Raw genomic sequence first — 20,694 nt, forward strand, 5'->3', positions numbered from 1 at the left:
ATGTATGTATGTATGTATGTATGTAATACACATACATACACATGTACACATCCCATCTTTTATTAAAAGAAGAAGGTGCAGAAAAGACTGTAATGAGTTGTAATGAAAAGGAAGCTGAATTAGGAAAGAAAAAGGAAAAAAACAAGACAGATGACTAAAGGATGAAATAGCTGAACAAAAGAATGTAGGACATTTGTGCTAGGCTCATCAAGCATAAAACTATGGATGCTTACTCCATCCGAATTCCTATTGAGTGTTCCTTTTTGCAGGTAAGTATGTATATCTTGCTGCTATATTTAGGATGGAATTGCTTAGACCAGCTCATTCGATGTGATAACAGTAGAAAAAATCTTTGATGTACAGGACAAAGAGCTCTTTCTAGTTTGCAAGGTATATATTTTTGTTGCACTGTAAACCAAGCACTTTAGAACTATGATTCTCAACTTGTAGTCTGAGGACTCCTGGGGAGCCATGATGTCTTCACAAAAGGTCCACAGAGGCTTGAAGAAATGTTATAATTTAAATCTTGAGTTAAGTCTTGGTGGTCCGTAGCCATGGTCCATGGCCTCAAAAGGTACTTAAAGGAGATATGTGGTGAAGAAAAGGTTGAGAACCACTACTTAGAAGGTGCATATACATACTGTATCTCCCATTGAGCAGAAGAGGGGCAGAAGCCAGTGCCATTATATCTGCCTGAGAACAAGGACACAAAATGTGCGAAGTCCAGCTGCTCGTTTATCTGCAGCTTAATGACTCTTCATTTGCATTGTATGTTTGGCTTTATTTTGCAAATATTATTAGGAGTAAAATCTTGGTTCCTTTTACAGGAATCAAGATACTTATGATTACTAAAATAAATAAATCAAATATTTATATATTGCTGCTAATCCTCTCCACTTATGTCTTATGGCAAACGGTGGCGGATTAAGGCTCACTGGTGCCCTAAGCACTGACAAATCTTGGTGCCCTCCCTCCTTTGTACATACTGTACAAATCTTCATTGTTTTTTTTCTTTCGCAACTTTGTTGCGAAAGAAAAGAGCCGAGGTGGCGCAGTGGTTAAATGCAGCACTGCAGGCTACTGCTAGATCAGCAGGTCAGCGGTTCAAATCTCACCGGCTCAGGGTGGACTCAGTCTTCCATCCTTCCGAGGTGGGTAAAATGAGGACCCGGATTGTTGGGGGCAATATGCTGACTCTCTGTAAACCGCTTAGAGAGGGCTGAAAGCCCTATGAAGCGGTATATAAGTCTACTGCTATTGCTATTGCTATTGCTATTGTTGTGCCCCCTTTGAGCCTGGTACCCTAAGCACACACTTAGTCTGCTTAATTGTTAATACACCATCTTGGCATTTATTGTAAGCTAGCCAAAGGAAAGGCAGTAGCAATTGGGACAGGCAATTCTGTTACTAAATCACATGGTTGTAAAGTGAGACATCAAGTGACTTGCTTAAATTGAGGCATCAGTTCCAAGTATGGTTGTTAAATAGATCACTGCAGCTGTTAAGTACAATGTCATAGGACAACGATTTACAACTTCCTGCCAGCTTCCCTACTGACTGTGTTTGCTGACTGTGAAGGTCCCAGATGGTGATCATGTGAGCACAACATGTTGTGAGCATTGTGCATGCATGCTGGCTGCCAAACACCCAAATCATGATCACATGACCTCAGAGACACTGCAAGGGCCCCAAACTTGAGGACCAGCTTTTTTCAGTGCCACTGTAATTTCAAATGGTCACTGAATGAGCAATCAGTAATAAGGACTACTTATAAATAACTTGGGAGAGATACAACTTCTTGCAGCCTATTTCTTATCCACTGGAAACATTGATGGTTGTGGTGGCAATAACCCTTATTCCATTGACCAGAGGTCAGGAAAGTACATCATGACTTCTTGGAAAGATACACAAATAAATTCCAATTTTGACAATGTAGCAGTTGAGGTGCGATCCAACCAGGAAATTCCATGTACTCAAGAGAGCTCAAGAACCATGGGCACAGATCAGAAGTACATTTGAGTTCACAACTCTATTTACAGTAAATTGAGTATATGACACAAACTTGAACAGAAATATAAATTGAAACCTGTAGATTTTGATGCAAAATCAAATGCAAAATTTCCACACTTGTAAGACCTACTGCAATGATTTCAGTTATTCCTGATGGAACAAATAATGCATGAACAGATCACTAGATTCCTGCACAAATTTTGTTTGCAAAATCATTGTGACTATTTAAGGCCAGCAAGCAGGTACTGAAACAACAAAGTATGTTATGGACTCCTGTAAGTTAAAGAAAGTAAAAGAGTCTGGTATTTTTGTACCATTCCAGTGTTGTGGTTTTTGCTTCATATTATAGTGACAGTTTTGATATGTGTTTAGAACCTGTATCAAGAGATAGATTAAATGACTTGAATGACTAAATCTGAAATGAACTGACATTGTTATAATGATTTGATGATCTATGGCAACTAAGATTCACTTCTCACAAGATATATTATTACCTTTATGCTAAGTTGTTCTTAATGTCATTGTTAATATGAAAAAAATAAGAATTTAATTTTAAAAAGCAGCATCATACCCAAGAAAAAAATCTAAGATAAGTACTGCATTGTGAAATACTTTCGGGCCTGTGCCAGAGCTGGCATTACATTTCTTTCACTGATTCTCTTTAAAAAGCTATTTAGCACCACCACATGGTTCAGAGGATATATTGTCAATTTAGGTTCATTTTTCTGTTCCACATACACTGTTAAGATCAATGTACAGATTAAAACTTATGTTTACCTATATACATCACCTACAACCCTGCTATTCTTGAATGAAATTAAACAAATAATTGTTTGCAGAAAGTTGTTTAAAGAAACACTGTGATTTGACAAAGCATGTTGCATATCACATAAAACTGAAACAGAGAATTTCAAATAGTAAGGTTGTGGAAAGGCGACTGAATAATTTTATAATTAAGCCATTAGCTTCTAATGTGTGAGTCTGGGGAACTGCCCAATTAATTTGAATTCTGAAGAATGAATTAAAAAAAAGGAATCCCTCCCACTTCACATCCTATATAGTAAGGGCAAAAAAGAGATGGACCCCCGTGGTAGGATTCAAATTTTTTTACTACAGGTTCTGTGGGCATGCCTTGGTGGGTGTGGCAGGGGAAGGATACTGTAAAATCTCCTTTCCCTCCCCACTCCAGGGAAAGGGTACTGCAAAATCCCCATTTCCTCCTGATCAGCTGGGACTCGGGAGGTAGAGAATAGATCGGGGTGGGACCAGTCAGAGGTGGTATTTACTGGTTCTCCAAACTACTCAAAATTTCTGCTACCAGTTCTCCAGAACTAGTCAGAATCAGAACCTGCTGAATACCACCTCTGATACATCCGTAACTTATTTGTGTTTTTAAATCAGGATGGAATAAAATCTGAAAGAAAGTTATCTATCAGGAGGGAGGAACCATCTGAAATATTATTAAAAGTGTTGTATGGATTTTGAAGTTACTGAAGTAATAGCTTGTCAGACATCTTTCAGAGCATTCTCAAAGCCCCCCCATTATCTTTTGCCAAAGTAATTTCACTCCACTTCTTGCACCCACCAGCATCTTGATCTCTTTGGAAACTGTTTGTAATAAGGTAATAGAGAAAATAAGAGAGGAGGACAAAGTATACACAAGTGCAATTAATTAGTACATGTTGGGAAGAGAGCAGGGACAGAATACAGAGAACTGATTATTTGGCAGGAAAGTACTATACAATGCCTGCGACAGGCCAGACCAGACCATGCAATTTTTCAGACCATCGCAAATAATTCAATTCATCCTACCTGAATGCTTCAACAATGATCCTTTCTGGTAACTTTGGTGCAACAATACTGAAAGCTTTTTTGAAATCTTCAAAAGATAAAAATCCTTTACCTTGTTGAAAAATAAAACAAAAAAGGGGATACAGTTGAAAGATGCTAAGATGTACATTCATAAACCAAGACTGAAAACTGCAATTGTTGATCCACAAGAAATGAAGAGCTTCACAATGTTTTGGAAAAATAATGTAAGCTTATGCCCTTTTATAAAATTTGTTAATCAAAAAATGCGCTCTCACAGCCCTTCTGATTTTACATTTTAATTGGATAATATTATTTCTAACCTTGGTAAACTCTGAAGCATCTGGCTCATTAACTAAAGGCAACTACAGAGTTTGAAAAATCAGACTGGGGAGAATTATGTCCAATTTGTCCACAAGATAGAACAATTAGTCCTTGCTTAATGGAAATAATTGGGACAGGAAACTCTGCGGCTAAGCAATGTAGTTGTAAAATGCAATGGCATGTGACCATGCCAACATAACAGTACTTGTGGTACTCCCATAGCGATCATTAGGTAAATCATGCGTGGTCACGGCATCCTGTGGTCATATGATCACCATTTGCGACCTCTTATTGGTTTTTCCATTGACTTTACATGTCAAAAGGCACGTAAAGTTTGCAAATGATGATCTTGTGACTGTGGTATGCTGTGATGTCATAACTGTGAGCCACTTATCCAAGTGCCGAAATTACAATCAGGTGACCAAGAGGGTGTTGTGATTGCCGCAACTATGAGGACCTGTCATATATTGCCCTTGTGTCATGTCATTGTAACTTTGAATGGATTTAAGTGCCTCAAATCCCACCCAAACAAGTGCTTTTCCTTAAATAATTGCCCTGCAATGATATTGATGACAGGAAAAGAATGGTTTTTATGCTGCCCTAAGCTACACAGAAAAAAAGGATATAATTAAAATATAATAGTAAAACATTTTATCAATCAGATATTCAAATAAAGTTATTCCACATTGTGGAAAACTTACATTGTCTGTCAAAAGACATGAATAACCGTCTTATTTCACTATGGTACAAGTGTAAAACCTTCTTTGTAGTCATAAGATTTAAAAATTCTTCAAGTGATAAACCTAAAAAATAGGATTATCAATAGCATGTATCAATAGGATTATCAATAGCATGTATCAATAGAAGTAAATATTTATTATTTCAACAAATAAACGTGTTAGAAGAAAGGTGGGACCAAAAATCCTATAATAATCTGAAAGTGAAAGTCAGTAGGAGGATTTAATTAAAAAATAAATAAAATGTAAAAATTAGCTTTCGCTGAATAAAATGTGGGTTAGTGGAAAATTTTAATAAAATCAGTGTAAAAGTAGGAAGTCATTTGCAGCACACAAGAAATATGAACTGAACTGTTATACATCCATCCATCCACCTTAATATCTTGAACCAAAACCAGTTTTATTTCCTTATTATATTATTTCAGCCAATTAGAACTATTACATATGATTATTGTTTCACTAAACTGTTAGCAATGTTATTTCCACAATTAATTTAAAAAATGTCATATTTACAAATTGATTTCTGGTTTCCAGGTTTTACAATATTAATGTGGATATTAAGCAAATTATTTTTTATTATGAAGTAATCAATGCTAAAGTGAATTGCAACTAATATTTCAGAAGGACCCTTATATAAAGAAAAATTATTTGTTAGCTAAACTATATTTTAATCTCATGAATTTATTATACGGCAGAAATATATAAGTAAGAGTTTTTGTGCTAATTACTATCATTAGACAATAACACATTATCAAGCAAAAGAATAACACATTATCAAGCAAAAGATAATCAGGAGCATTTTTAAGGTTGAAGTATAGAAGATTTATTCAAGCCTATACACAAGAATCTAGTCAACTAACAGTCAGCCGTAAATTGGAATTAGATAAAGGTCAATAGGATTACAGTAATTTATTTGATTTTTAACCCAATTTTCTTACTTATTTCTTTATTTTCTGTACAAATATTTGTAAATCAATTTAATAATTTATTGAAATCCGAAGAAAAGAACCACTGATGGAGCAGATTTACCCTTCACTATTTCAGGGCGTTCTTCCCAGTATAGCCAGGACACTAGGAAATAATCTTGAACAGATCTGGGAAATATAGAGGGAGAATAAAGACAGGAATTCCTGTTGCTTAACAATATTAGATTTGGCTCAGAGTCTGAAGCAATAATTGTACTAGGGTACCTATATGCAATTTTTCCACTTTCTATATTTTTAATGTAAACTATCACAACTAAGCAAAATTAATACTTGCAAGTTGATGTCCAAAATCATTTTCCACTATTTAACAAAATAGGTACATCAACGTTTCAAACTCTCTAGTTTTTGATTAAGCTCTTATTGTCAGTGCATAATAATAGATTTTCATGCTTATATAATACCAAATGGATTTTGTTTCACAGAGGCCATAACTGAATCCACTTCCACCTAAAATAGAAAAAAAAGTATCATTAACAAAAACCAATTCTTCAGAATTATTAGAATACATAATTATCTAATTATATTTTATTCCACTTTATTTTTGATCCACTTCTTGTTTTCCCCACTATCATATTATGAGAACTCAACATTAAGAGCAAGATCAAAATTTAAAAACCTTAACATCCTTAGATTTTAATTGAAAAGTCAAACACATAAATTTATAAAACCAAAATTAACTAAATTTGAAAGTACTTAACTGGGCAGTAACACTAGTAACAATGTCTCCAGTAACATATTGTAAAGAGTAGATTAAGAAGCCATTGTATTAAACTCTCAAGAGAATCAATTTTTCAAATATCAAAATTGCTTTTCTCAAGAAGTAATCTGATAATAACTTTATAATTAAAATGAAAAGTTAAAAACCTTTCCAGCTTCAATGCACCCATTGAAATGAAGTAAGCAAGCTAATTATGACCAAATAAATGCCAATGACATATTAAACCAAGCTTTTTTAACTGCATTTGTTAAATGTGAATTTAAAAATCAGTGTTAATGTTTGAATTAGCATAATATGATAAATCAGGGGTTCTCAACCTTTTCTTCATCACAGACCATCTTTAAATATCTGTTGACCATGGCCATGGACCACCACGGCTTATCTCAAGATTTAAATCATAACATTTCTTCAAGCCTTCTCAGACTTTCTATGGTGACATCCCCACCCAGGGATCTATGGACTATCGGTTGAGAATCACTGTGCTAAACCAAAAATAACGTAAGAACCAAACTAAGTTAATTCAGATAAAATCTGTAGTTCAAATCCCTCATACAATACTGAATTATTAGCAACATTACTAAATGTCATTGAACATAGCTTATAATTTTTGCTGGCAATCAACTATTTGCTATTACATCTATACAATAGCATACATTTTTCCTCTGGGTTCCATTACTTAGGTAGGACCTATGCAATATGTTTTCTCTGTTGCTGTTCCTGTCCTCTGGAACAACTTTGGATCTGTCGGGCCCCAACCCTGCTGATTTTTCCAAAGATACTAAAGACTGTTTTTTCCCCTCAAGAATTGGGTCTGAGGACCTGTTCGATGACATTTTCTAACACTTTATGCCTACGTACATTTCTTTCGGGGATTTTGTTTTGCTGAGTTATTATTGTTCAATATACACTATATTGCCAAAAGTATTCGCTCACAACTGAGTCTGATTATGTGGATGGGTGAGCTAATACTTTTGGCAATATAGTGTATGTTGACCTGACTTGGGCAGCATGGGCAACTATATAAATTAAATAAATAAATAACTCAGAAGCGACAAATTTGATAAAAATGAAAAACTCCAATTACTACTCTTATTTTATTTGATTAATTATCGCTGTGGCTTATACTAATACACTGAGTCAAGGTTTGATTTACTAAGATCTGTTACACCAAAAGCTTTTGGCATTACCTCCTCAGAATTCTGATCCATGCTAAGTTAGTCCCAAACCACAGTGCTTCCCACTGATTTTTTGAATCTGGGAGTGATTTCTGCTTTTTTCCCCTTCCATGAGTTGCACTTTCAACCTCAATAGTTCTCCAAACCAGCCCTCGGCTCATGAATGACACAATACTAGGATTCAGTTGAGAATCCCAATATTAGAATTTAATCAACTTTTGTCTAATCAATGTAATTGAAAATAACCTAGCCTGAAATTGGACTTTAAGTCCAGTAAAAGACAAATGCTTATACATTATTCTAACACATGTTCCCATTGGCTGAAACCATCAGATGTTCAGTCTTTTAAATTTATATACGGGAGTGAATACAAATCACAAAGCGAGAACATTCTTCTCTTAGCACAATTTGTCTCATGATAACTGATATTTGCACTCAACACTGTAACATATTTGTCAGCATAACTGTCTTTTCATTTAACACAGATGGAAAAATCATGTATAGTTATAGTGACAGCAGTGGAATAAAAGCCAAACAAAACTGAATTTACCACAGATGATATTGCACTAAAGCTAAATGGCATTTTAAGAAGCAATTTGTCTTATGGAGATTTTAAGTCATCAGGTCATAGTTGTCTCAAAGGTGCTTTTCAAAAGGCACCTGGACTGTTTTTTTCTTAAGGAAAAAGAAGACGTTTCACTTCTCATCCAAGAAGCTTCATCAGTTGTCATCTTCTTTTTTGTTAAGAAAAAAAAAACAGTCCAATTACCTTTTGAAAAAAGTACTTTTGATATAGAAGCAGTCCTTTTGATTTGTAAACCAGATTGTTTCTACCACCTTTGAGAGGAAGGGAAGTGTCTCTTTTATTCTTTGTGGTGCCATATAGAATTTTGTTCTCCCTCTACTAAAAAGTTTACAACAAGGGTACACTTATTGAATTCTAGCTTTGGGAGGCGGAAGCTTAGAACAAGGGAAAGTGAAGAACAAACTTAGAACAAGGGAAAGTGAACAATGGAAATCTGCAATATCTCAAAAAGATAGCAAGAACCAAATGTTTTATATTTTTAAATAATTCTGAAAAAATGTTCTTTGAAAACTTCATATTAATAGAGATTATTTAATTTCTTGTGTTCAAGTTATTGAAACAATAAGCCAATCCTCAATATAAGAAATAAATGGTACCTTTGAGGGCTTATAGCCAAATAGCATCACTATAGCAACTTTATAGTCTTCTCGGTTTAAGTATCCTTTGTTGTTTTCATCACAAGCCTCAAAAGCCTAAATAAAAAATAAAGATAATTAGGATTTTAAAAGCTCACCATTACTTATCTTGATGTATACCAGAGTTGTGAAAATCCTTCAAAATGAGCTTCATACAACATACAACAACATGGTGTTAAAACCTTTAAAGCAACAAAATCTTTTTAGACTTAGTAACTCTCTTCAGAAGCTGTTCCCAATTGTATGTATATGTTTATGCATGAAAGCAACATAGTTATTGCAACATAATTTTAAATTAATTTATTTGTAAAGGTAATGGTTAGTTTGCAAGATGGTTTTATGACTATCTTGCAAAGTTAAACAGCTCCAATTTGAAATTTTATCATCTTCAATGTATAATGCTATGTATACATTAGATGACCCTTGTTCTGTGGGATCATTGTTTCATAGATATTTCCGTGACCCAACAAATGCGCACCGACAAAACCACTGCGACAAAACGGCGATGTTGAAAGCGCCCCCCACTAAAGCGTGATTAGGGTTTTTAGGTTAGGATTAGGGTTGTTAACGTTGTTACCGTTGTTTTTGCGTTGTTTTCGATGGCGCACTTTTGTCCGTGCTCATTTGTCGACGCGCTTTAGTGGATGCGGTTTCAACGGCGCCGTTTTGTCACGGCGGTTTTGTCAGCGCGCATTTGTCGGGCGCGCATTTGTCAGTGAACTAATATTTCATCATCCAAACAGAGAAACCAAATGACCATGGGTTTCAAAAAAGCAGTGGAAAGGAAAAAAGAAAAAAAGCAAAGTTATAATCAGAAGCCAATATGGGTTTGTCAGAAACCTTTAGCATGCCTTTATCAGATAGACAATAATCTTCTAGACATAGTAAAACAATTACTTATGAATGTTTAACAAATGGCCCAACACAGGATATACGTACGACGTAACTGGCCAATCCAATGCCAAACTGTTTACCTCTTTTCCTGCTACTTCCTACTGTCTTGAGCATCTTTTCTAACTCTGTTGTCTTCCACACTTGAGACTATTTTTTTAACAAAGCTAATGATGCCGTGAATTTGGCACTCCCAACCATTTAAGACCAATAAAAAAGAGTTTATAATGAAGATTCACTGTTTGAATATCTCCTCAAAAAATGGTACCTATTTTTTCAGCAGCTGCTAAAATAATCACAAAATAAGAAAAAGTCAAAGCAATACTTAATTGGACAATAGTACTAACGCAGTTCAGAAATACTTTGATATTCTTTGAATGTATATGAAAGAGATTAGAAAAAATACACATGAATCTAATAATGCTATATTTCTCATCAAATAAAGATCTCAGCCTCTTTTAGTTACAGAATCATGCAGCAACATGCCTTTAAAATAACCCAAAGAGAAAAGAAAAATGATAAATTGCCTACTGATGATCACTAGAAGCACTTTGTGAAGAAAACTGTTAATGACATCCATGAACAAATTATCAGGTCCTGAAAACACACCAAAGCTATTTCAGAAAATTTGAATAATGATTAAAAGGAACAACCAATACGCTCTGTTATTTTAAATTCTAGATATAGAGAGTATAAGACTTTTGGAATTGAGCATTAAGCAAATATCACATTCCAGACAATTAGGAAAAATGCATCTAATTCTAACTTTCATTGAAATTTTAATGCTAATATTAGTAAAACCCATAAACAAACTTCCTACCTGGCTAGAATAAAACTTTAAAAATCTCCATCTTCCAGGAATAATTAATGTATACAAATGTAACATCTGTACATTAATTCAGATTAAAGTTCATTCAATTTATGGTGTATGCCCATGGTATCACATAGTACAGAAGCAGCACTTGTTTATGATCTTTGATGATGGATCTGTCCTGGTTGATCTCTCAATCATGATGTCCTTCTGGGTCAACTACGGACTTTGGGATTAAGAGAAAGGGTGCTGCAGTGATATTAAACCCCTTGGTGAGGTTATCCATCAATATGGGATTAAGTAAAATAAGTAAACTGATCATGGTTCTATGTCTAAGCCCCTGTTCAACCAAGTAATGTTGTCAAAGTCTAGTCCTACTTCTTAGAATCTGTGATGCTCTGGATGTAAACAACAGACTCAAGCTCAAACCTGCTAAGACCAAATGGGTTCATGGACCTTCTTTTGCTGGAAATTTTGTAATGTTAGTTTTAAGTGGAATAATATACCTCTGTATATAACCGATAAACAATTCGGGGAACTTCTTGGATTCACTGTTCCTACTTAAGGAGCAGGGCGCAGCTATGGCCAAGATGGTCTCTACACAAATCCAACTTGTGCGCCAATTGTACTCATTTCTGCACTGAGGGCCCTATTCACAATTATTCATGCATTAGTCACCTCTCAGCTGGATTCTGGCAATTCGCTCTACTTGAGGTTGCCCTTAAAGTCCATTTGGAAACTTTAACTGGTGCAGAAAAAGGCAGTTCAAGCAGATTATATGTCCATATAAAACTTCTCCACCTTCCAGGTGCAATTCAACATGCTGGTTGTCATGTATAAAGCCTTTTAAGTCTTAGGCTCTGTTATTTGAGGGACTATTTTTCCTATGGCTTCTGCCTATTTTTTCCCATATATTCCTCCTAATTGAAGGAATTGGGTATGTCTAATTTAAGGAAAAGGGCTAAGGATGACATCATAGCAGTGTTCCAATAGCCAAGGGACCCACCTCAAAGAAGGAGTTAAGTTATTTTTCAAAGCACCCGCAGGCACAACAATAAGCAATGGATGGAAACTCATCAAGGAGAGAAACAATCTAAAAATAAGGAGAAATTGACTGCCTTTAGAAATTGTCATCACTGGAGGTTTTAAGAAGAGATTGGAGAACCACTTGTCTGAAATGCTAAGGTTTTGCTGCTTGAGCAGAGGGGTGAGACTAGAAACCCTCCAAGGTTCCTTCCAATTCTGTTATTGGTATAATCTGTTAATCTGACACAGTTGGCATACTTTCAGTCGCATCTTCCAAGTATGCCTCTCTTACTTGGTTTGATGGAGCAGGCAGAAATACATGTAACTGCGGAAAGGCAGTCCCACAATTTATCTACTCATGCTCCATGTCAGGCTTTACAGGGGAGAACCAGCAGTCCGTATTGCACTTGGAAACATACTGGGAGCTTAAGGATATGCTGAGCAGCACCCATAACTGCCTATCCTGCTGCATTCTGGACCAGATGAAGTTTCTGGATATTCTTGTAAGGCAGCAGCCCCATTGGAACGTGCATTGCATGATCCACTCCCGCAGCGACTAAGGCAATTCTTCCCAGTCCAGAAAAAGACACAACCAGCACACAAGACAAAGTTGTATTTTGGCATGTATTTGGGAAAGCTTCCCTCCCCCCAGTGTTTCCTTGGAATGTATCCTTTGCAGGTTGCATTGGTAGGGGTTAGTTGGGGATCTTTAGCAGTTGGGAATCTTTAGACCAGGTGAGAAAATACAGGGACATCAACAATAATGTTTGAAGAAAATACGACTTCAGCAACAGAGGGGTCAATGCCTGGAATGCACTACCTGACTCTGTTGTTACATCCCCAAACCCACATAATTTTAACCTAAGACTGTCTAATGTCACCCTCACCTCATTCCTAAGAAGTCTGTAAGCGTGCATAAGCGCACCAGCGTGCCTTCCGTCCTTGTTTTACTATCTCCATTTATTCTTACCCATTTACTGTGCTCATATTTATGTTTATACTTATTATACCTGTTATCTTTTACATGTTTTGACAAAGTAACTAAAATAAATAAATAAACAAACAGACAGACAGACAGACAGACAAACAAATAAATAAATGCCCCATTTAAACTACCTACTTTAACCCATCGTTTTTTGCGGTACTTCTCGGCTGGGACATCTTTTGATGTCACCGCTTCTTTAGGAGCCGCGCACATTGCCAACAGCAGAAAGCACAGCCAACTTGCAAGGAAGCCTCCCTTAGCAACGGAGCGACGCTCTCCCTCAACTACCTCTTCGCGGTCAAAACGCGGGTTTGTCAGCGGCCGAAAGCAGGAGAAAGACCCATTGGAGGCATCGGGCGTGGAAAAGCTGGTGGTTCGTACTTTTCAGTTCTTGATAAACAGCCCAATCATTGGTAGCGAAGCGATGTCAATCCTGGAGTCCAGGGGGCGGGAGCTTTCCCCGGAAGAGGAAGTTTGTCTCCCTAGTGCCGCTTTTTCTCTTTTTAAGCCGTTTCGCTGATGGACTGCAATTCATTCGCAGAAGCCACCAGTGAAGAAGAAGTTCCCTCCTGGGGTGTTTTAGGGAATTATTCTTCTGTTTCTTTTCTTACACTTTCTTATACTAATACCTTGTTCAGGTTTGATTCCTAGCGCGCAGCGCTTCCCTTCCTTCTCTCTTATATGATCAAGTCCCCGCGATCACTTTCTGCTGGGTGTTCCGAAGTGTGCGATGTGGCTGGCGATGGATTGAAGTGTATAGAAGCGGTGAACGATTTAAAAACCACTAAATTCGGCACATTGAATTATCCTCCGTTCTCCTGCCCAGCGTATTTTATTAATCTGTTTTATATCTATGGCTTGCCCTTGGTGAACTAGAAGGATAGAAAAGGAGTTTTCTTACTGTTTTAAGGAACGGAGGGCAGGGCGTGTATAGCGAACCAAATAACAGTTGAATTCTTTTTTGGATGCCCCTGAATGGAAATGTGTGAAAGCTGAAGGCACAGCATGATAGGTAATTGGCCAAAGGGGCTTCTGCAGTGGGAGAAGTAGTCTCCTCACTCATTTAGACTTTCCTGGAGATCTGTCCCCTTTTTTTCCTTGATATATAGGGTATCATGTCTCAGGAAAGTCAGCATGGGAAATGGACATTGTCCAGTAGTGAAGATAGTATGGATGAATTAGCTGATTCTGAGAAGCCTTCTACCTCTGTGATGCAGAGAGGCCACGAAAGTAAAAAGAGCAGCCACTCTGTCTCAGAGGCAAGGAAAGCTGCTAACAAGAGAAAAATGTCTCCTCTGAAATATGTAGCTGGAAACTTTTCAAAGGAGGATGAGGCCTCAGATCAGAAATTTGCCCGGGAAGACTTTGGCTGGTGTCTTTCCAGTAGTGAAGATGAGGATCTTAAAACCTCAAGTGGAAATAAAGATGCAATAACTACAGTCAGAAAAGCAGAGAGTGGGACACTCATGGAGCTACCAACAGCTTGTAAGATTCCATCAAGTCACAAGTCTGAAGAGCCATCTGAAGTACAGGACACATGGGATCTGTTGAATGGGCAGGACCCTTTCAGATTCTTCCTCACTAAAGTCAAAGGAATTAAGTCAAAATACAATTCCCGAGCCCTTCATATAAAAGGTAAGCAATATCAAAGCAAAAATACTGTGGGAAAAGTGTGCCTAAACATGTTAGTTGCTTTGTTTTTTCTGAAACAATGATACTTCTTGTAGCTGGCATATAAACAATGTAGTACAGTAACAACCCGAGGCCCTAACATTTGCTCAAGCTCCCTATTATTATTTTTTATAAAAAGATTAATTTATAAAAAATGAATGGGAAATTAGCATGCTGTGGAATATCAATCTCTATAGTCTGCATTTTCAGTAGTGCCTCTGGGCTCCACATAGACCCCAAAGGTATTCTTAAAAACTAAATTGTTGGATTCTGCAAAATGTGCCTACTGACCCAGAAAGACTGGAAGAGCTTAAGAATTTCTTACATAATTACCAAATTGGCTTCAACCAATCAATTTTATTTATGGCCAAAAGACCCAGAAGATTAATTTTTTCTATGCTTTATGATTACAAAATACAAGTGAACTCAGTAAAAAAAAAATAATAATAAAATTACTATATCTTGCTTGATATTTGTGATGGCTTGTTTTTGTAAGTCATCCTTTTTAAATTGTATGTATCAAGATACTAAACATATATCTTAATCAATTTAGTGCCTTCCTTATTTTAGTCCCAGCATATGCTGATTGGTAAATCTACAGGCAGGTTCTGTTCCTACCCATATCTCAATTGAATATTTTGCTAGAAACACTCAAAATAAGAAGGGACAACATGTCCAAGTTCTAATATTGTTGAAATTATGTCTGCAAAAACCATGCCAAAATGTACTGAAACACTCCTTTGAACCTGTAATTTAAACTGTGACTATTCTAATATTCCTGGAAATTAATACTGAAGCTGAACATTGTAATTAGCTTTTTAGTTATGGGTTAAAGCAAACCAGGACCAGAAACTATCTTAGTTTTATTTTGTTTAAATCATGAAATGTAAGCAAGCTGCATTTTTTTCCTAATTTGGATAAACCAGAATATTGCAGCTAGTTGAGAATAGATTTAGCTGCTTGGCTATAGTGAGGGAGGCTGTTTAGTAATAGCAATAGGACTTAGACCTATATACTGCTTCACAGTGCTTTACAGCCTTCTCTAAGCGGTTTACAGCATCAGCATATTACCCTCAACAATCTTGGTCCTCATTTTACTGACCTTGGAAGGATGGTAGGCTGAGTCAACCTTGAGCCAGTGAGACTTGAACTGCCAAATTGCAAGCAGCTGGCAGTCAGCAGAAGTAGCCTGCAGTACTGCATTCTAACCACTGCGCCACCATAGCTCTTAAATTGTTTATGTTGCAATTTAATATATAATCTTTATATAACATGGAAATTACCTTGATAAAATATTTTAAATGATGGTTTGTTCCTGCATCATGGGTACGTCATGTAATTTGTTTGGTTTGGGTTTCTTGTAATATGTGAACCTGACCTGAGCAAAATCTAGAATTAGTTGCTTGACATTGCTAAAAAAAAGTATGTTACCACTTCAGTAGGTATGCTTGCTGTACTTACAACATATCTTTTTTTTTCTTATAATAGATATTTTATCTCCTCTTTTTGGGACTCTTGTATCTTCTGCTCAGGTACATTTTATTTATTGTCTTTTCAATATAAAATAGAGCATATCTTTTCTGTAGTTGTGTCAAAATTCAGAATAGTCTTTTGGAAATGTATAATTAAAATAGCTCTGTATTGTTGGAAGAAATGTCCATCTGGATTCAGTTTGAAATGGGGAAAAAGACACTGGAAACATGGAGGCTGTTTGGAAAAATGGTTTAATGGTGGACAGGACGACATGTCTTGGAGCTCCAGGATGAAAAGGGAAGAGATGCTGAAAGTCCCTGGGTTTTATGACCTCTGGGCTTTGAACTTCCTGGGGCACAGGAAGAGCATGCTGGTTGGTTGCTGTCAGAAGTCATAGCTAGCTTTGTAGATTGTCTGTGTGCTAAGTTTGGTTGAAACTTGGTGGGTGGGGCAACGAAATGGAGTAGATCTTTGTTATGTAGAATAGACTGGTCTAGGCCTTAATGGCCCATTAACAAAGGTGGGGGGGATAAGTAAGCTTTGTAGATTGTGTGCTAAGTTTGGTTGAAACTTGGTGGGGGGGCAATGAAATGGGGTAGATCTTTGTTATGTAGAATAGGCCTTAATGGCCCATTAACAAAGGGGGGGGGGAGTTTTTGCCTCTCTGAGTTTCTACTTCTCTTTTTAGGGTAAAAATTCTGCCCTTTTAATATTTCCCAAAATATTTCATTTTTCTAGGAAGGAGTGGGTGCTACCTTCTTACAGTATATTAAAAAGGTCCAAAAGCCATGGTAGAATGGTAGTTTTGTTAAGATCAGTATCACAAAATAGGTGGCAGTTCTAAAAAGACATGAAACTGTGTGTGCACGGTGTACTTTTTATTTTAATGCTATTAAAGAATAAGTATCAATTTATTTTAATACATTTATGAATTTAGTTACATATTCATTATAAATCTATTAACTAGGAGTGGTAAGTCAATATTTGTAATGTTTGAACTTAAGAACTACTTTTGTAGTCCTTGATGCTTCTCAGGAGCTCTGAGTGCAAAAGGCTAACTAGTCAAACTACTGGTAATTAGATATTTTTCATGTTTTTTTAAAGTTTCTTAGGGGCTCTGATTTATTATTCTCCAGCAAATCAAGATTTTACATTAATAATACAGCCAGATTTGCAGCACATCTTGTTAAGTAATGTAAGTTGCGATTGACAGTTTGGAAAACTGTTTGTTTAATTAGCTATTTATTCTTGAGAGAATATCCATGCATAAATTAATAGAATGTGCATTAATGACTCAATTAGGAGAAACTAAGATCTCCCAAAATCCCGGCTTAAATTTTGCATCTGTTTTTGTACATTTCTATAGAATGGCATTCGTTAATTTTCTAATATATTAGAATATTTGTGTTTTATGGGTAAGACAGCATACAAATCTGTATAAACATAGGTATAAACTTCTAATGTGCTGTCATTCACAATATTGCATTCCCTTTCCTTTTGATTTCTAAAAACTATTTTCATATTTTCCCCATGGCAAAGTTTAATTATTGTATAGATGTGGAATGGCTGGTCCAACAATATCCAAAGGAATTCAGGTAAAGCTTCAGAATTTAATTTCAGCTTCCATTTTGTATTTCTAATTTGTGCATTCTAAATTCACTATTATCAGTATTGTGAGATAAATGTGTTATTTGCTACATTGGGTAAGAAAAATGAGTTTAAGGATGCAGCAACAGTATCAATCTTTCAATAGAAGATGTCACTCTTTGGAGAAAACAAAGAGAAAATGTATTTTTGCACTGAAGAACTTTAATTCTTAGAAGAGGTGGTATTCCGCTACTGGCTGTGGAGAACCAGTAGCGGAAATTTTGAGTATTTCAGAGAACCGGTAGATACTACCTCTGACTGACTCCACCCCCATCTATTCTCTGCCTCCTGAGTCCCAGCTGATCGGGAGGGAATGGGGATTTTGCAGTAACCTTCCCCTGGAGTGAGGGCGGGGGAATGGAGATTTTACAGTATCCTTCCCCTGCCATGCTCAGCAAGCCATGCCACACCCACCAAGCCACACCCACAGAACCAATAGTAGTTTTTTTTTAATCCCACCACTGATTCTTAGCATAATTTTTATTTAATAATATAACATGTTTCAAATGCATTTAAAAAATAGTTTCCTGTTAAATAATCCGTTGTCTTCATTGATAATACAAGGATAATATCCACTTGGTCTGAATTAATTTAAAATAGTCACATTGAAGCAATAGCTGTTTTTGATATTTTCTGGTAGAAAGGTAGCATTTATATGTAGTCTCCACTCTGTGTAAGAGTTCTGTTCTAGAACTAGAGATTTTTAAACTCCTTGGATTATGTCTTCTGCACAAAAGGGCAGGTGTTATTTTCATAACCCTATGTGTCATGTTCAAATTACCTTATTTAACTGCGATATAATCCAGAGATTGTCTGTTACTTGCCTATCAGGTATTCAGATATAAGAAATCTTAGCAAGTATTGGCTGATAGATACGGTTGAAAATTCTGGAGATGTAGCCCCAGTGCATTGTGAAATACGTTTCTCCAGTCTATTTATACAGTTGAGCAAAGCATATAAAAGACAACCTCTTTTCCCTCCCCATCAGTGGTGGCATTCAATTTTTTTTTTTACTATGGGTTCTGTAGGCATGGCTTTGTGGGCATGGCAGGGAACATACTGCAAAATCCCCATTTCTTCTCCACTCTTGTGGGAAGATTACTGCAAAATCCTCATTCCCTTCCCACCCTACTAAACTGCTTTCCAGCTCCGTTTTCCTGTTCAAGGCAACAAAAGAAGATCAGGTGGGAGAGAGCGGGGGCAGGGCCAGCCTATTTGCTGGTTCTCTGAACTACTCAAAATTTCCGCTACCGGTTCTTCAGAACCTGTCAGAACTGGCTGAATACCACCTCTGCTTCCCATGAATTCTCTAAGGAAATTCTTCTGTTCATTTTTGTTCCCTTTAATTTTTCCTACCAATCTTCTTTAAATTGGGTGGTCCTGAATTGCGCTATCTTCATCATCACATTTATGAAGGTCAGGATGAACATAAACGGAAGGAGAAACTCAAGTCTGGTTACAAATTTCTTTCAGAATCCTTGTGGGAATGGGAGGATACTCTACCTTATTTTGTGCTTGCGGTACATAGGAGCTTTCTTCATGCTTGCATTTGCTTTCCAGTAATAACTACATAATTATACAAAGTTAGAGGCTACTATTTTTGGAAGTGGGAAGATAAGGTTGACCTTCCCATGCTGCTGTGAATGCAGGTTACATTTTTAAGGTGGAAGGGGAAAAAGTATGAATAATACATTTCACAATTATCCTTGAGAATGTTGCTCAAAATATTTTAAAGATAATTAAGCTGTTTCAAATAAATAATAATTAGAGGCTTATACAAATAATTTTTTAATATATTTTTAAAAACTTAGGGACAAACCTTTATTAATAGTCCATGGAGAGAAGCGAGAATCCAAGGCTGAGCTACATGAAGATGCTCACCCTTATAAAAATGTTCGTTTATGCCAGGTAATCACTTTTATTATCACTACATTTACCAAAAGTATACACAGGTAGCTCTCGACTTATGACTACAATTGAGCCCAAAAATTCAATTGCTAAGTGAAACAATTCTTAAGTGAATTTTGCCCCATTTTATGACTTTTCTTGCCACCATTGTTAAGTGAATCACTACAGTTAAGTTAGAAACATGGTTAAGTGAATTTGGCTTCCCCATGACTTTGCTTGTCAGAAGGTCACAAAAGGGGATTACATGACCCCAGGACACTCCGTCATCAATATGAATCAGTTGCTAAAGTCTGAATTTTAATCATGCGACCTTGGGGATGCTGCAATGATTATAATTGTGGAAAACAGAAGTATCTTTTTTCAGTGCCATGGTAACTTTGAATGGTCACTAAATGAACTGTTGTAAATCGAGGCCACCTGTAGTGCTCTAACCTGATACTAAATTCATCATCTAGCAAGCATGCTCAAACCCCCCCCCCCATTTTTTCATGTTCAACTTTTGAATTTTTCCCCTGTGTATTAATGTGATCATGTAAAACTTTTATTGCTTCTGTTTCCTAAAAAATATTCTCTCTCTCAGACACACACACTATATATATATATGTATGTATGTATGTATGTATGTATGTATGTATGTATGTATATATAGAAAGGCACCAGTAAAGTGAAGGAGTTCTTTTTCCTAATCTTTCATGCTCAATCTCATGTTGTATCTCTTTTTCCCTGCATAATAAAGTTGCTTGGGTGACCTTGGGCCAGTAACACTCTCAGCCCAACTCACCTCATAGGGCGGTATATGTTTTCTGCCTTAAAGGTAATGGTAAAAGTTCCCGTCGCACATATGTGCTAGTCGTTCATGACTCTAGGGGATGGTGCTCATCTCCGTTTCAAAGCCAAAGAGCCAGCGCTGTCCGAAGACGTCTCCATGGTCATGTGGCCAGCTTTTGAATTGCTACCGTGTTTTCCCGAAATTACGACATGTCCTGATAATAAGGCCATGCCATATTTTTCCTGTGGGCAAAAATATACACCCCCAATAATAAGCCCCCTGGACAACCCCCCCCCTCCAACCAGGCAGAGCGCCACTCACCAACCTAACGATATCCCGAAGGTGCAAAGCCGCAGGAGCCGGGCAAAGGCACTCACATTGCTTGATGCCCTTGGGATACGGCTAGGTTGGTGGGTGGCGCTGTGCCCACCTGGAGCAGGGGGGTTGCTGGGCAGCTGCTCACACGAGCAGCCACCTGGCAATGCCCCTTTCCAACTGGAAAGAGAGATTGTGCAAGCACTTGTTCTGCCTCC

General features: G+C 36.8%; 2 protein-coding genes across 2 annotated transcripts in view; one reads left to right on the forward strand and one right to left on the reverse strand.

The window, feature by feature from the left end:
* The window catches only part of EFCAB11 (EF-hand calcium binding domain 11), a 37,954-nt gene extending 24,847 nt beyond the window's left edge, over positions 1 to 13,107 (reverse strand). The window contains exons 1-5 of the mRNA XM_032236948.1: positions 12,829 to 13,107; positions 8,942 to 9,037; positions 6,268 to 6,313; positions 4,845 to 4,946; positions 3,823 to 3,913 (exon numbers count right to left, since the gene is read on the reverse strand). Of these exons, the coding sequence (XP_032092839.1) occupies positions 3,823 to 3,913; positions 4,845 to 4,946; positions 6,268 to 6,313; positions 8,942 to 9,037; positions 12,829 to 12,906 (413 nt within the window). The 5' untranslated portion in view covers positions 12,907 to 13,107. The remainder of the gene's footprint in view (positions 1 to 3,822; positions 3,914 to 4,844; positions 4,947 to 6,267; positions 6,314 to 8,941; positions 9,038 to 12,828) is intronic.
* Positions 13,108 to 13,188: 81 nt separating this feature from the next.
* TDP1 (tyrosyl-DNA phosphodiesterase 1) overlaps positions 13,189 to 20,694 on the forward strand; it is a 30,061-nt gene continuing 22,555 nt past the window's right edge. Inside the window, exons 1-4 of the mRNA XM_032235459.1 lie at positions 13,189 to 14,328; positions 15,853 to 15,896; positions 17,377 to 17,432; positions 19,296 to 19,392. Coding sequence (XP_032091350.1) covers positions 13,809 to 14,328; positions 15,853 to 15,896; positions 17,377 to 17,432; positions 19,296 to 19,392 — 717 coding nt within the window. The 5' untranslated portion in view covers positions 13,189 to 13,808. The remainder of the gene's footprint in view (positions 14,329 to 15,852; positions 15,897 to 17,376; positions 17,433 to 19,295; positions 19,393 to 20,694) is intronic.

The sequence above is a fragment of the Thamnophis elegans genome, chromosome 1 (genome assembly GCF_009769535.1).
Source record: "Thamnophis elegans isolate rThaEle1 chromosome 1, rThaEle1.pri, whole genome shotgun sequence".
In the NCBI taxonomy this organism is placed as follows: domain Eukaryota; kingdom Metazoa; phylum Chordata; class Lepidosauria; order Squamata; family Colubridae; genus Thamnophis; species Thamnophis elegans.